At 44.4% G+C, this 17396-nt stretch overlaps 1 protein-coding gene across 1 annotated transcript in view; it reads right to left on the reverse strand.

The window, feature by feature from the left end:
* Nucleotides 1–17396, reverse strand: part of LOC117829352 (disco-interacting protein 2 homolog C-like) — an 85183-nt gene that overhangs the window by 42876 nt on the left and 24911 nt on the right. Inside the window, exons 4-10 of the mRNA XM_034706983.1 lie at nucleotides 14505–14649; nucleotides 13847–13951; nucleotides 11152–11277; nucleotides 7078–7374; nucleotides 5461–5583; nucleotides 4984–5130; nucleotides 1912–2031 (exon numbers count right to left, since the gene is read on the reverse strand). Of these exons, the coding sequence (XP_034562874.1) occupies nucleotides 1912–2031; nucleotides 4984–5130; nucleotides 5461–5583; nucleotides 7078–7374; nucleotides 11152–11277; nucleotides 13847–13951; nucleotides 14505–14649 (1063 nt within the window). The remainder of the gene's footprint in view (nucleotides 1–1911; nucleotides 2032–4983; nucleotides 5131–5460; nucleotides 5584–7077; nucleotides 7375–11151; nucleotides 11278–13846; nucleotides 13952–14504; nucleotides 14650–17396) is intronic.

The raw sequence follows: 17396 nt of genomic DNA on the forward strand, positions 1-17396 counted from the left end.
TGTACCCAAACTACAGAGCTTTATGGAGTGTGTGAATAAACTTTTTTAAAGTTTCTTTATTATAAAGTAAAGCTGAAGAGAGACAGGGAATGTGAGGAGCAGAGAGAGGGGGGAGGGACATGCAGCAAACCAGGGGCTGATGTGATGAGGAGGCGTGTCCTTAAACCTGAAGCTGATTCTACGTATTCAACCTTTAATTTTATCTATTGACTATTCTTATATTGATTAAACTGAAACTGAAACAAACAGCTCCTTACTTTGGACTAAATATCTTTAAAGCTCCAGTGAGTGACTCTCAGTACATTGATTCTGCTCCTCACAGGAGCTTTAAGTTTGAAACCGTTGATTCAGGACGCTTGTGTTTTTAAAAGTTTGTTTCGTGAGTAAAAATCTTTCTGTGTGAAGAAACCGAAGCTGTCAGCTTTATGTTTGATGCAGGACAAAGAGTTCTTAATGGTCAGACATCTTCGTATCTTAAAGAGCTCATAGTGCCTCTCTAGAACACTACACTCCCAACATGCAGGCCTGCTCATCGTACCTAAAGTCTCTAAAAGTAGTATGGGAGGTAGAACCTTCAGTTATCAGGCCCCTCTCCTTTGGAATCTTCTACCAGTCAGGGTCCGGGAGGCAGACACCCTCTCTACTTTTAAGAGTAGGCTTCAAACTTTCCTTTTTGATAAAGCTTATAGTTAGAGCTGGATCAGGCTTGGACCAGCTCTTAGTTATACTGCTATAGGCTTAGACTGACACACTGGGATCCTGTCTTTCCCTCTCTCTCCTCTCTCTGCCTGTCTCTCACTTTAACTCTTCCTGTCCCATTAAAGTTACTAACCATAGACTTTTCTGGAGTCCCTGAGCTCCCTTGTCTTGTAGGTTCCTCTGGATCTCTGCTGTAGATTCCTTTTTTGGGTCTGTTATTCATCCTTTCTTTCTTTCTTTCTTTCTTATGCCTTTTATTCCTTCTTTCCTTTGATTCCTTTCTGCTGTCTTTCTTTCCTTCTGTTCTATTCTTTCTTTGTCTGTCTTTCTTTCTTTCTTTTGTTCTTTCTTTCTCTCTTTTTCTTCCCATGTTTCTTCATCCTTTGTCTCCTTTTCTTATCCTGTTCTTTCCTTCTATCCTTTCTTTCACCATTTATTCTCCTCTCTTTCTTTCTTCTGGTCTCCCTCTCTTCTCTGTTGTCTTAGACCTTTCTGGAGTCCCTGAGCTCCCTTGTCACGTAGGTTCCTCTGGATCTCTGCTGCTGTGGACGTGCCAGACTCCAGCTGCTACAACTACTACTATCCGTCTCCCCACTATCATCTCTCTCTCTCTTCATCTCCCTCTATCCCTCTCTCCAACACGGTCTCAGCAGATGTGTGTCTAACATGAGTCTGGTCCTGCTGGAGGTTTCTGCCTGTTAAAGGAAATTTGTCCTTGCCACTGTAACTTGCTAAATGCTGCAAAGTGCTCTGCTCATGGTGGATTAAGATGAGATCAGACTGAGTCCTGTCTGTAAAATGGGACTGGATCTGATCCGGTCTTGATGTTGGGTCTTTGTTAATAGTATAACATAGAGTACGGTCTAGACCTGCTCTGTTTGGAAAGAGTCTGAGGAGAACGTTTGTTGTGATTTGGCGCTGTATGAATAAACATTGATGAAGTAAACGTTTGAGGAGGTTCAGCTCTTCAGCAGGTGAGTCTGAAAACAGCTTGTTGTTTTTCAATGAGGTGAAGTGAAGCTGAGAGCCCGCACAGAAGGACCATGCAGGGTTCTCACGTGTCCAACACATGGGTTATCAGAGGAACCTTTCTTTAGAACCACTCATGACTCCCATGTATGAAGAGATAAGACTGGAAAACACAGTGCAACTCAAAAAAAAACTCAGACAGACAGAAACACGAGTCATGCAGGATCAAAGACGGTTTCTAACCCTCCAGAAGTTCGTCAAAGTCATCGACAAAGAACTCCCGGAGCGGAGGTCTGCGCGGCTGCTTCAGCGTGTTCACGAGCTGCTGGATTTTAGCGGACACACGACTGCTGACTGGAACACCTGTAAGAACCCCAGACACATACACACGCGGTGAGGAAAAGCTTTTAGTCTGCACAGTGGAAAGGAAAAGTGGAGGTCTGGACGGTTTGGAAAAGAGTCCTCATTATCTCATCAAAAAGCAGATTCAAACTTCAGGTTTTTGTTGGACTGCCGTCTCCCAGAGTCCGGTCCAAATGTTCAGACAGCTTTAGAAACACTGGGCCTCATGCAGCAGCACTTCTCTGTAGATCCACACTGACCTCCTGACTCTCACGCTTCTTTAGAAATAGTGTGCATGTTTTTTTAGACAGCATTAGCCGAGTCCACGCGGCACACTGGAGCAGACTCTTCTGCTTTCATGTCTCGGTGAAGGTTGAAGGTTAGAGCTGCCGAGAAATGATAATCTGGTGAACAGGAAGCTCGCCGAAAAGTACGCCTTTATGTCAACGTCGAATCGTTTCAGCTCCAGTTTCAACGTCTTTCCATGAACGATGCGTCACAGACACAGGGACGTATCTGATCATTCACAACCAGCTAATTAAGAGGGTCTGAGTAACAGAGCTTACATTCTAGCTTTATCCAACGTCCACCAGATCTGTGACCGGTCAACGCAGCACGAAGCAGGACCGCCGGACAGCTGGAGTCATGTGACCGAGGTTTTCCCGCAGTAATCACTGAATCAAGGATTCACTTTGTAACAGTAGTCTTCTCTCAGCCCACCGTGAATGCGTCTCTCCTCCCGGTGTTCCGGTTTTAAAAGTGACCCTGTAAACTGGAGCCCTTCAGCTGAACGTGTCAGTGTTTGTGGAGTTTACACAGCTGTTGAAACACAGAGGGAGTTCCTGGGAATGCAAACTAGTTTAGTTTTTATTAAGATTTCAAAATATCCTCATCAGATATTTAATGATGGTCTAAAGACGTTTATGAGGGATGCATCCGGCTGAGAGTCTCCAGTTAACAGGGTCGCTGTTTAAACCAAAACACCGGTCTATCTCTGCCACGGCTTTTTGAGTTCAAAAGGATTTTAAAGCCGTGTTGAAACGTCTTTGCTACTCGCGCTTATCTCCTCTCACGTGTTGATTCATTCATTGCTTTTTCCATGTTTTTAACCGCAGGCGCAAAATTTTCACTTTTTTTCATGTTTTTCTGCTCTTGGAGCACAATTTCATATTTGAGGAAAATTAATTTTTTCGACAGGCTCTGGGGTCAACTTTTCTGTCAAATGTTTTTTGTCAAAAAATTTTCTCAACATTTTTTTTTGCAAAAAAACTTTTTTCAATTTTTTTTTTTTCCCAAATTTTTTTTTTCAAAACAATATTTTTTTCAAAGAAAAATTTTTCTATTTTTTTTTTTCCCCAAAATTTTTTTCCAAAATTTTTTTTTTCCAAATTTTTTTTTTCAAAAAATGTTTTTCAAAATTTTTTTTTTCCAAGATCTTTTTGGTTTCAAAATTTTTTTTTTCAAAACTTTGTTTCAACATTTTTTTTTGTCAATTTTTTTTTTCAATTTTTTTTGTGTGAAATATATTTTTTGTAATTTTATTTTATTTTTTAAAATTTTGTCGATTTTTTTTGTCAAATTTTATCTGTCAATTATTTTTTTGTCAATCTTTTGAGTCTCCAGTTAACAGGGTCGCCGTTTAAACCAAAACACCGGCCGATCTCTGCCACGGCTTTTTGAGTTCGAAAGGATTTTAAAGCCGTGTTGAAATGTCTTTGCTACTCGCGCTTATCTCCTCTCACGTGTTGATTCAGTGAATCCATCTGTGATGAAATATAGCACCATCTAAAACAGCGCCAGCTGAGTCTCTTCATGCTAACAGGCTAACTGTTGTGTAGCTCATAATGATACCCATAGACATATAAAGAGTAGATGCCGCATTGGCTGCTGGGGCGCAAGAAATACGGCCGCCATCTTGGTCCGGTCATCCTACCCATGATCCTACCTGTAAACGTAAACTGAAGCAGCAGAGACTTCAAGATGCCAGAGCACTGTGCGGCAAAATACCTATCATACATCACATATCAGAGTATTCTATCACTGTTAAGCCCACTATCAATATTAAAATACCCCAAACCATGTGTCCTGTATCATACCTACATGTAGGACGTTTGCAGGAAAAAAGAAACCTGCATGAAAATCAGTTTAGTATTCAGCGAGTTATGATTGATTAAATGCGCCGGCCAATCAGATTACACTGAGTGGAGCGGGTGACCAGACCAAGATGGAGGCCCCACGGCTCGTCAGCGCCAATAGGTAGTAGCAGTCGATGCTGCGTCTACTCTTTATATGTCTATGGTAATGATACCTGCCTGTCCGTCTGCTTCTATGGTGTCATCTGTGATGAATGGCATTCCTCTTTGTTTTACTGCCCTCTACTGGTCTGGTGGTGTAGTGCAATTACTTTTTTTTCCTCCATATGTCACTAGCCTGATTTACACAATCTACCCGGGACTTCAGACCGCGGTCGAAATGCAGACAACAATGGGGGCACAGGAACCTTCTAACTCTTGGTCGAAATGCACCTTTAATGACTAAAACAGGAGGAACCGTGGAGACAAACAGAAATAGAGGAGAGGAGAGGAGATGTGTTGGTGTGTCACTTCCTGCATGAGGCCCATGTGTTTCTTAAGCGACTCATTCAATTCTCAGCTTGAATGGACCACAGACTGTGGCGGCTGTGATCAGCTCTCACTCTCTTGGCTGTGATTGCGTGATTGTGAAGCATGCTGAAAAAGAACAGAGACGCTCACTCAGCTTTCCTTCAAAATAAAGGGTAAAGAAAAGAAAAGACCAATCTGTTCATCCAGGGGAGTGACATGAACAGACTTCTCTGTAATTGGCCCGTTCTCTGAGGCGATGGTCCAATTTGAGCTCACCTCCTGATTAAGGAGTTTCTATTTCTGCCCGGGTGTCTTCGTCGTGTCTATTCAGAGGCTCCAGAGAGGAGCGGGTACAGATTCAGACTCTTACCGTCGCCCGTCTCCATGCGCTCCGCGTTGCCGTACTTCTGCGTGTTCCTGGCGATGGTTCCCATGTTGGACATGTGGTGACGCTCGGTGTGGGAGTGAGAGGAGTCCGATGAGTATCCCGTCACGTCCGGGGGGGCCGAGTGGTTCTCTGCGGGCGGATGGAGAGATGTAAACACACAAACACCCAGGGGTGACTCATTGTCCTGATCTATCTCTGCGCCGTGTTCGCTTTGTTGCCATAACGGACGATTAAACACGTTGTGATCATCGTTTTGTTGCTTTTTAATTTAGGTCACATTCCTGGCACACGGGAGACAACGAGGTCTGGATCCTCTTCAACACAATACCTGCTTCAAAACAATCCTCCCTTTGTCTCCTCGCACTCAAACAAAAGCACATTTCATGATGCAGAGAGACTCTGGAGTGTCTGTTAAATGTCAGCTGACAAACACGGTGTCTCGTTTTGAGCCGGACGTACCGTCTGACTCCAGCGGTGGAGGCCACAGCATGTCAGATCCAAACTCGCAGGATCGCCTCAGAGATCCTCCGTTCTCCGCCACGCTCAGAACGCCCTTCCTCTTCAGGGACAGGTGGCCGATGCCTGCGTGTGTGCACAATCAAGACGAGTCAGGATGGTGTAGTAAGTCACACCTGGAGGGGATTAGTCTGAGGAGTGTTAATCAAATCTAAGGTAGGACGGTGGACGCCTAACTGAAGCAACATGTGGTGTTTAAAGAGAGATAAGGACAGCAGGCTGTGGACGTGCCAGACTCCAGCTGCTACAACTACTACTATCCGTCTCCCCACTATCATCTCTCTCTCTCTTCATCTCCCTCTATCCCTCTCTCCAACACGGCATCAGCAGATGTGTGTCTAACATGAGTCTGGTCCTGCTGGAGGTCTCTGCCTGTTAAAGGAAGTTTGTCCTTGCCACTGTAACTTGCTAAATGCTGCAAAGTGCTCTGCTCATGGTGGATTAAGATGAGATCAGACTGAGTCCTGTCTGGAAGATGGGACTGGATCTGATCCTGTCTTGATGTTGGGTACCTAAAGTCTCTAAAAAGTAGTATGGGAGGTAGAGCCTTCAGTTATCAGGCCCCTCTCCTTCGGAATCATCTACCAGTCAGGGTCCGGGAGGCAGACACCCTCTCTACTTTTAAGAGTAGGCTTCAAACTTTCCTTTTTGATAAAGCTTATAGTTAGAGCTGGATCAGGCTTGGACCAGCTCTTAGTTCTGCTGCTATAGGCTTAGACTGACACACTAGGATCCTGTCTTTCCCTCTCTCTCCTCTCTCTGCCTGTCTCTCACTTTAACTCTTCCTGTCCCATTAAAGTTACTAACCATAGACCTTTCTGGAGTCCCTGAGCTCCCTTGTCTCATAGGTTCCTCTGGATCTCTGCTGTAGATTCCTTTTTTGGGTCTTTCTTTCTTTCTTTCTCTCTTTCATTCCTTTTTCCTTTCATTCCTTCTTTCCTACTGTCCCTTTCTTTCTTTCTTTCTTTTCCCCTTTATTTTCACTTCTCTCTTTCTTCTTTTATTCCTTTTTCACTTCTCTCTCTCTCTCTTTCTTTCTTTCTTTCCCTCTTTGTTCTTTCCATGTTTCTTCATCCTCTATGTCTCCTTTTCTTATTCCATCCTTTCCTTCTATCCTTTCCTTCACCATTTATCCTCCTCTTTTTCTTTCCTCTGGTCTCCCTCTCTTCTCTCTTTTCTTAGACCTTCCTGGAGTCCCTGAGCTCCCTTGTCTTGTAGGTTCCTCTGGATCTCTGCTGCTGTGGACTCCAGCTGCTACAACTACTACTATCCGTCTCACCACTATCATCTCGCTCTTCACCTCCCTCTATCCCTCTCTCCAACACGGTCTTAGCAGATGTGTGTCTAACATGAGTCTGGTCCTGCTGGAGGTTTCTGCCTGTTACGGTCTAGACCTGCTCTGTTTGTAAAGAGTCTTCAGATAACATTTGTTGTGATTTGGCATGATGTAAATACTGGTTGATTCATATCATGGCCTCATAAGAGGAAATCAAACACCTTTAAAGTCTCCAGATGAGAGATTAATAATTAACCCTCTCTCCTTCCCCCTTGTTGTCTTACCGTGGTGTGACTGGGACAGGTGGCTCTGCTGGTGGTGCGACTGGCCCAGGTGTGTGTGCGCCAGGTGTGAGTGCGCCAGGTGCGAGATGTGCGCGTGGGCCAGCGAGTCGGCCAGTCGCCCAGCGTTGCCGCTGCCTCCGCTCTGCGTGGACGAGGACGAGGAGGAGGTGGAGCCCAGGTGGGCGGGGCCTATCTGGGAAGGGCGGCTCATCCAGTGCTCCATGCCCGACATGTCGTCGCCCGGCCCCGCCTCCTCCTCTGAGCCCGACGAGGAGTCTGAGCACAGGGGGGACAGGCCTGGTGAGAGTCAGTGTCAGACAGCAAAGGTCAGCGGAAACACAACATGAACACAACATCAGTGATACAGAACAGAGTCACAAAGATTCACTCTACCTTAATCAAACAGGATGAGTTATAGAGGCATAAAACAACACACTGCATATTGAACCTATCATACTTTATCAGCACAGAGGTTTACATGGAGGTTAAAGCAACAACTCCAAAATAACCTGGTGTTTAGAATGACTCAGCAGTTTTTTATGAACTTCAAAACATCCCAAAAACAGATGAACACTGCTGCAGATTTTATAAACACAACAGCAGGAGCAGAACTGAAAGGTTGATCATGTTGAGATGCATGTTTCCATGTTTTTATCATGTACCAGTCAGGGTTCGGGAGGCAGACACCCTCTCTACTTTTAAGAGTAGGCTTCAAACTTTCCTTTTTGATAAAGCTTATAGTTAGAGCTAGATCAGGCTTGGACCAGCTCTAAGTTATGCTGCTATAGGCTCAGACTACTATAGACTCAGACTACTATAGACTCAGACTGCTATAGGCTTAAACTACTATAGGCTTAGACTGCTATAGGCTCAGACTGCTATAGGCTCAGACTGCTATAGGCTCAGACTTCTATAGACTCAGACTTCTATAGGCTCAGACTGCTAAAGGCTCAGACTGCTATAGGCTCAGACTACTATAGGCTCAGAGTGCTATAGGCTCAGACTGCTATAGGCTCAGACTACTATAGGCTCAGGCTACTATAGGCTCAGACTTCTATAGGCTCAGACTGCTAAAGGCTTAGACTGCTATTGGCTCAGACTGCTAAAGGCTTAGACTGCTATAGGCTCAGACTACTATAGGCTCAGAGTGCTATAGGCTCAGAGTGCTATAGGCTCACACTACTATAGGCTCACCCTACTATAGGCTCAGACTTCTATAGGCTCAGACTACTATAGGCTCAGACTTCTATAGGCTCAGACTGCTAAAGGCTCAGACTGCTATAGGCTCAGACTACTATAGGCTCAGAGTGCTATAGGCTCAGAGTGCTATAGGCTCACACTACTATAGGCTCACACTACTATAGGCTCAGACTTCTATAGGCTCAGACTTCTATAGGCTCAGACTGCTAAAGGCTTAGACTGCTATTGGCTCAGACTGCTAAAGGCTCAGACTGCTAAAGGCTTAGACTGCTATAGGCTCAGACTGCAGGTGGAACTGACACACTGGGATCCTTTCTGGAGTCCGAGCTCCCTTGTCTCATAGGTTCCTCTGGATCTCTGCTGAGATGGGCTCTGCTCATGGTGGATTAAGATGAGATCAGACTGAGCCCTGTCTGTAAGATGGGACTGGATCTGATCCGGTCTTGATGTTGGGTCTTTCTTAATAATGGAGTATAGAGTACGGTCTAGACCTGCTCTGTTTGGAAAGGGTGTGAGGATAAGGTTTGTTGTGATTTTGTGCTATATGAATAAAGATTAATTGATTGTAAACATCAGGCCAGGTGTTGTAAGCCTTGTTGTCTAGTCTACATGAGCGGCAGGCTGCAGAGTTTGAAGCCTGCAGAGCCAAAATGTTTCTAATTAGTCAGCTGAAGAAGCAGTTAAGTTCAAACTGGCTTCAGGCTGAACGTCTGAGACTGGATTTAATTCTTCAAACACAAGGACATCATCTGAATCTGAACTTTCCTACAAAGTCAGATTCACTCGTTTCCACCCAGATTCCTCTAAAGCAGTTTGTTCTCTGCGGTTCAAAAGTCTCTAATGTGATTTCAGGTTCATGTGAGGCGCTGCGGACGCATCAGCTTCGATTAAAAGTCTCCTCAAAAGGTTAAAAGGGAATAAAGTTTTCACAGTTCCTTCATTAAAATTCCATCAGAAGCAAAACTGTGTCTTCAGCTCTGATTCTGTTCGAGGTAATGAGCTCATATTTGAGGTAAAGGTCAGGCGGAGAGAAATACTGATTCCAGTCTTTCTGCTGTTTTCCACACAGACACGTTTACAGTAGCTGACTGAGTGTCTGCGGTTTGTTTTTACTGTAAATCAGTCAGTAGTGTGCACGCCTCAGGAAATGTGCGTGTTTGCAGTTTTTGAGTGTGTTTCTGTGTCAGAGTCCAAATCCATCTGAGGAGCAGAGACGCGGCATTACAACCTAATCCTGTCTGGGCACAGGGCAGCCTCTCCAGGGGCAAATTTTAGGCTTAGTACAACCCAGTTCACGCTGATAACCAGAGTGTGTGTGTGTGTGTGTGTGTGTGTGTGTGTGTGTGTGTGTGTGTGTGTGTGTGAGAGAGAGTGAGGGAGTGCCTTCTCCAGTTTTAAAGCTTTCTTTAAATCTCTCAATTGATTCAAAGTCACATTTCAATGAGGAGCTGTCAGTTAGCATGAACATCATAATGAAGCAGATTCATCTCCACACAAACTGACTCTGTTTTTAAACCTGTGTCCCATTTCTACATATTTGTGGGTCTTGATGAGGAACGAGCACAAAACGTTTTGGACTACCAAAATACTGTAAAACCTGCTATATAAGCTCCTACAGAATGTACGACAAAGTCTGTTAATTTTCACCTGAAACCATTTAAAAACACACTCAAAGAACCGCAGTTCTACAAGTCTCTAAAAGCAGTATGGGAGGTTGAGCTTTCAGTTATTAGACACCATCAAAAGCTCTTTATGTTCAGACACCTTTGAGCTCATAGTGCCCTGTTACCCCTCTAGAACACTACGCTCCCAACATGCAGGCCTGCTCATCGTACCTAAAGTCTCTAAAAGTAGTATGGGAGGTCGAGCCTTCAGTTATCAGACCCCTCTCCTTTGGAATCATCTACCAGTCAGGGTCCGGGAGGCAGACACCCTCTCTACTTTTAAGAGTAGGCTTCAAACTTCCCTTTTTGATAAAGCTTATAATTAGAGCTGGATCAGGCTTGGACCAGGTCTTAGTTATGCTGCTATAGGCTTAGACTGACACACTGGGATCCTGTCTTTCCCTCTCTCTCCTCTCTCTGCCTGTCTCTCACTTTAACTCTTCCTGTCCCATTAAAGTTACTAACCATAGACCTTTCTGGAGTCCCTGAGCTCCCTTGTCTCGTAGGTTCCTCTGGATCTCTGCTGTAGATTCTTTGGTTCTTTCCTTCCTTCCTTCTATCTTTTTTGTTCTTTCTTTCTGCTTTCTTTCATTCCCTCTTTCTTTCCTTCTTTCTTCCTTCCTTCCTTTCATTCCTTCTTCCTTTCTTTCGTCATTTCATCCCTTCTTGCTTTTTCTTCTTTATTTCATTCCTTCTGTCTTCCTTCCTTCCTTCCTTCCTTCCTTCCTTTCTTTCTTTCTCTCTTTGTTCTTTCCATGTTTCTTCCTCCTTTATGTCTCCTTTTCTTATCCCGTCCATTCCTTCACCATTTATTCTCCTCTTTTTCTTTCTTCTGGTCTCCCTCTCTTCTCTCTTTTCATAGACCTTTCTGGAGTCCCTGAGCTCCCTTGTCCCGTAGGTTCCTCTGGATCTCTGCTGCTGTGGACGTGCCAGACTCCAGCTGCTACAGCTACTACTATCCGTCTCCCCACTATCATCTCTCTCTCTCTCTTCATCTCCATCTATCCCTCTCTCCAACACGGTCTCTAACATGAGTCTGGTCCTGCTGGAGGTTTCTGCCTGTTATCAGTCTTTTTCTCAATCTACTGGTGGACCTCCAAACCTGAATGCACTTTTAAGTCTTTAGACTCCAGAACAGGACTCAGGTTTAAAACTACATGAGAGGAGGAGGATGGGTTCTTGTGCGTGTTATTGGTATGTGTCTCGTCACCTGGAGGCGTGTAAGCATCCATGGAGGTCTGCACCACCAGTGAGCGTCTCTTTGAAGGCATTGGCACGGCCACCTTCCTCTCCACGTGTCGCGCCAACACGGCCTGCACCGCCTCGGTGTGGACGTCTGACGGAGAGAGAGAGAGAGAAACAGAGGGATTTATTCACACTGAAGAACAGACAGAGTATTTCCTGGCTCAGATTACTGTTCGAGTGATCGTGTGTGTTTGAGCACTGAACTCTTTGAATCCACTGACTGGAGGCAGAACTAAACTACAGTGGAAGGAGCCAAATATCATGTAGGTACTGTAACCCTGATGAACAACAGCAGTGAAGTGTCATAAAAAGTAACAAAGATCACATTGAAGTCTAGTTTTTAGTGGGTTCACTTCTGTGTGTGGAAGTGGAAGCTTAACAAGAGAGAACTGAACCAGGGCACCATCAGGTTGAATTTGTTCTTCATTTATAAAAGACATCTGGTCATATTGCAACATCATTTTTTAGGACAAGCAACAAGAAAAACTCCAAGACTCTCTCTTTAGAACAATTAAAACAACATTTCATTTACATGGCATGGTCACTGGGACATTGCAGCTCCTGGTCCTCAAAGGCCACCATATCTTCGCTGATAAGAGAGGTGAGCAAGGGAGCTTTTCAGTCTCGACTCTGACTACTAGATATCACTAAATATTACTATTTCTGCTCACTGTATGTCTAAAACAAACTTCAACAATTTAGGCAGCCTAAGAGATTTGTTTTAGGGCCTGTGTCCACTCGCAGCATTTTTCTGTACTGGCAGCAGCTACTGCAGTTCAGTGTTTTCAGCACTTAGCATCCTAAGTAAGTACAAAATCGCCTGCTGATTTTTGTCACTGGGCTCTTGTTCAACTTTTGGAACACCGCAGCGCTCGTCAATGTATTTCTTACCAACCAATTAAAATGAAGAAAGGGCGGGACTTCCAAGATCAATATTTTCAACAGCAATGGTGAATCCTGGTGTTTTTTTAGGGTATATTTTTCAAATAAAGATCTGCTGCTAACACCAGGACACACTTCCTTTCTATTATTTTTTCACACATGATCAAATATTCACCTTACAGCCATTCAAAACAGACTTGAGAGGCTGTTGGTGTGGCGGTTCAGGTGCGCCCCATGTATGGAGGCTATAGTCCTTGTCACAGTGGTTGAAAAACAGACTTAATGGTCACTAATAAGGCAAGGAAAAATGCCACTGGATGACTTTTGGAACAGAGCAACAGTCAGCATGAGCTATAAGTGCTCTGAAAACGAGATGGTGTCACTGCCAGTGCAAAAAATGCCGTCAGTGGAAACAGGCCCTTAAAGGTCAAAATGACCAAACCATGAAATTAAGGCATTTTAATTGTTTTAAAGAGAGTTCCTTGGAGTTCTTCTTGTTCTCTGTTACTGTGTCATGTTCTCTTAAAGGTGACATATCACGCTTTTTTCATCAACATATATTGGTCTAAGAGGTCCCCAAAACATGTCTTTAAAGTTTATGCTCAAAAAAACACTTTGAAATCAGATTTTGGTCTGCCTGAAAAGTCCTCTTCTTCAGTCCTCCTCAGAACACTCTGTTTTCTCTCTGACCACGCCCCCTCCGGAAGTGGATGTGGCCTCGGCTCTCCAGCACGTTGATCTAATGTTTACATGTTGTCTGAATATACACGGCTGCTCAGAGATCACGTTACTTCAACCCTCTGAATCTGATCCAGAATCTGATCCTGATGGAGAGGCGCCCGCAGCAGGACCTTTCTGAAGGATTGGTCACAGATTTAGTGTTTCTTGTTGTTTTATTTGTCAGTATGTAGACGTGTGTCTTGGTACACAGCTGCGACATGTAGCTATGTGGCTATGCTAACTAGCGCTAGCACTTTTCCATGGAAAATAAAAATCATCCTCTAGATCTTCAAATCTGCAGACGTGGGGAGTAAAACCGACCTTTGTGTTTATTAAGACAGCCTACAACTAGCATGCCTCCCTCCTAAGCTCCTTGTTAGCACACATGTGTGCAGGGAATGAAAAACGGAGGAGGGGTTGAGTTGTATTTTATACAGTCTATGGGCTGAACAAGCTCTGAGCTCTGACTTCCTGTGACAGACCGGATATTGTTGTTACGTAACAAAAACACTGAAGTCTGAAACGGCTGGTTTCACACACATTTACAGAAAGGTGGAGAAATCAGAACAGGGGCAGAATGGATTCTTTTCATACTCGGGGGGTTTGTAGACAGGGACACATATTTCAGGTAGAGAACCATCAAAAAGTCGATTTTGCATGATATGTCACCTTTAAATCCTGAAAACACTCCTACTTTTGTACTTCTTTTAAAATCATTACTGCTTAAGTACACTTAACAGCTGAAAAATGTGCAGCTAGTTGAAGAAAACATCTAGATTTGAATGTTTCTTAAAAATAGAAAGGATTTCCTCTTTGATTTCATCATTAGTTAGCTTATTTTTTATTAGTTTGATGTTCTTGAGTCTCCCTCGATCATGAGAAATCGATCTCTGTATCGTCTTTATTCTGTTAAAAGTTAGAAAATTCTTCTGTTTTTTATCTTTAACAGGTAGCTGTTTTTAGATGTGTTAGATACTTGCATTATTTGTCATTTTATGCTAAACTGAATAAATATTCATGACTGCCTGTGGCGGCTGTGCAGGTTGTAGTTTCCGTACCTGATCTGTAGCGCTCGTCTCGGGTCCCGGAGGTCCGCCGCCGGTGGAAACGGGCAGCAGAGGGAGGGCCGAGCGGGGCCCGGTGGGACATGGGCCCTTCCATACCTAAAGAGGCAAGCAGGCAAGCAGGCAGACAGACACACACATATAAAGACACACACACACACACACACACACACAGACACACAGATATGCACACGCATGTTTCACAAAAGCAATAAGACCAGTGCAAAAGAGGGAAACAAACATGGAGATGAATTGAATCGGCAGAAAAATCATATTTTTCTGACTTCATAAAACAAAATAATTAAAAATCAACATGAAGGAAAAGTAGAATAATGTGGAAGGTGTGTTCCCTGAGTAACTGAGAGAGAGGTGTGTGTGTTATAGTTGAGGGGGCGTGAGTGTGTGTGAGTGCAGAGGCGGAGAGCGACTCAGATACAGAGGAGCGGGCCCAAGCTGAGCTCGAGGGAGTCTTAACCTACATCCACTAATGGCGGCAGCGGCGGCGGCTGAGGCCTGAATCGATAGAGGAGAGTATTATCGCTATTGTATCTGTCATGAGACCGGATCGATGTCCTCGGAGTGGGGTGGGAGTATTTTAGCAGAGAGGGGAGAGGGGGCTGTGTGTGCGGGAGGTCAGAGGTTGCTAAATTACCTCCAGCATGTGGAACAAATGCCCTGATCAGCTTTTGCCTCTTCTTCTCATAACCCTTCTGAGTGATGTCCCCTGCAAACAGATAGAGATAGATAGAGAGTGAGAGAGCCAGAGACGGCGGTGTGGGCTGTCTTAGTGATTTAGCCTGAAAATAATTCAGAAGAAACAGCTTTGACGGTTCATTAAATCTTTTATTGAGAGGTCAGTGCCGGTGGCGTGACGGCCAATCACCACACGAAGCACACGGCCCTCAGTTTGAGACGCTCGTCCCCCGTCAGTCGGGCTTTTCTGTCTCTCCCAGTCTTTTAACGTCTCCGTCTAGACTGTTAATTAAAGTTAAAGTGTGAAACAGAACTGAAACAACATAAAAATGATGTGATGGAAATGAAGACTGTGAGGAAAAGGATGGAGGAGCTGTTTGTTGAGGGGTTGGGGGGAAAGGTTGGGTGAGTCAGAGTCCACCTGCAGCAGCAAATGATGATAACGTTCCCTTTGTCCGCATATTTCAGGACCAACATCAGCATGAGGGACTCAGAAACCGTGATGTCACACATCTGTTCCTGAAGCCGATCGTCGGCGGGTGCCATATTGGAAAATTCTGAACACAACCAAACTTCTGTCAAGCTAGTGTGAGGTAAAGAGGCGGGCTTTGAGCCTTTTCACTAACAGCTACAGGGTGCCCGCCTGTCAATCAAGTCAGCTACGCCCTTATTTGGGCAAAACTTGTAGGTTTAATATCTTCAAGAATAACAAGTTATAATAAATTCACCCCGTACAGTGTGTGCTGATAGAGAAATGAGCTATCCAGACCTAAACTGTTTTCTTGAACCAGGCTGTAAACATGTTTATTTCTGCTGTAAAGATCGTCTTCTTTGAATGGGTGTGTATGTGGTTTCCTGTGTTTCTGCAGCCAGCCTCTAGTGGACGCTCGATGAACTGCAGTTTTTAACACTTCCACATTAGCTTCACATTCTAAGACCGGAGGTTGCATTGGAGTAGCGTTAAGTTCAAAGTAGTAAACAATAGTGTTGTAGTACTTGAGACCGTACTGGAGACCGGTCTCGAGACCGCTTATTAACCCTCCTGTTATATTCGTTTCTCAGGGACAGCAATAATGTTCCTGGGTCAATTTGACCCGGGGCATATTCAATTATCCAAAAGTGTCAGAACCCAAAAAAATCCCAAAACACATTTTTTAAATCTAATTTTTAACTCCTACTAACCATTTAAATCCAGATTTGGTCCATTGGCATTCTTTAATCCTCACAGATCATGGCTCAAAGAGGATAACTCACTCGTGTTTCATTAAAATTCATGTTAAAAAATGTTTTAATGTACATGGGAAAGCCCTAAATATAAATACTATAGTTTAACATGACATAGATTTTTGTTTATTTTATTTTACAGTGTTTCTTGTTTTATTTATCAGTATGTAGACGTGTGTCTCTACTAGAAAGGCAGCGGGACCTTTTCTGAAGGATTGGTCACAGATTCTGTGTTTCTTGTTGTTTTATTTGTCAGTATGTCGACGTGTGTCTTGGTACACAGCTACAGCTACAGCTACGACATGTAGCTATGTAGCTATGCTAACTAGCGCTAGCACTTATCCATGATAAATAAAAATCATCCACTAGATCTTCAAATCTGCAGACGTGGGGAGTCAAACCGACCTTTGTGTTTATTAAGACAGCCTACAACTAGCATGCCTCCCTCCTAAGCTCCTTGTTAGCACACATGTGTGCAGGGAATGAAAAACAGAGGAGGGGTTGAGTTGTATTTTATACAGTCTATGGGCTGAACAAGCTCCGAGCTCTGACTTCCTGTTACAGACCGGATATTGTTGTTACGTAACAAAAACACAGAAGTCTGAAACGGCTGGTTTCAGCACACATTTACAGAAAGGTGGAGAAATCAGAACAGGGGCAGAATGGATTCTTTTCATTCTCGGGGGGTTTGTAGACAGGGACACATATTTCAGGTAGAGAACCATTAAAAAGTCCATTTTGCATGATGTGTCACCTTTAAACTAACGACGACGAAACCAAACTTATCCCTTATCGTACTGAACCAAACTCTTTGTGATCTTTATGTCATGTTGTTTTTTCTGTAGCAGCAGCAGGAGCGGTCAGTGTGCAGCGGCAGTCATGGACAAGCTCATTACAATCCCTGAGGGGGGCTTTCCTGCCTTGGCCTCCCCTCCTCCACCACCTGCCAATCACAGCACCCCAGGCCTCACGTTAGCCAACACGACCCCGTTTGCCCCCTTTAAAAGCTGCTAAACCTCCTCGCACCAGTCCCAATCAATGATCAGGATTTAACGTCATGAAGAAGTTCCACGCTGAGCAACAGGGGAGCAAATCAAACACGAGTGGGCACGGGAGCACGCTGCTGTGATGATAAGCCAGCTGACAGATGTGCATCAGATGTTTCTGCTCTGTAATAGTTGATGGTCCTCGTGTCGTAGCCACCAATCACACGAGGGGAGCAGATAAGACGTGTGTGGCGTCCTCCCTGCTCACTGAAGAGGCAGCAGGGCATGTGTCTGGGACTATTTTCAGCGTTGGATTATTCCACATTTGGTGCTCTGGTGAGTATTTGGGGCAGCAGGAGGATGTATGTGTGATGGAGTTTAAACATACTGCAGTGTGTGTCTTAATGGTGATAAAGGAGACGTGTCACCTTGGGCGGCGGCGTGGCTTCTCGGTGTGTTATTAATACGGTTTGGACACTGACTTACTTTAGTGCCCTATTACCCCTCTAGAACACTACGCTCCCAACATGCAGGCCTGCTCATCGTACCTAAGGTCTCTAAAAGTAGTATGGGAGGTAGAGCCTTCAGTTATCAGGCCCCTCTCCTTTGGAATCATCTACCAGTCAGGGTCCGGGAGGCAG

Source organism: Notolabrus celidotus, chromosome 17, assembly GCF_009762535.1.
Source record: "Notolabrus celidotus isolate fNotCel1 chromosome 17, fNotCel1.pri, whole genome shotgun sequence".
Classification (NCBI taxonomy): Eukaryota; Metazoa; Chordata; class Actinopteri; order Labriformes; family Labridae; genus Notolabrus; species Notolabrus celidotus.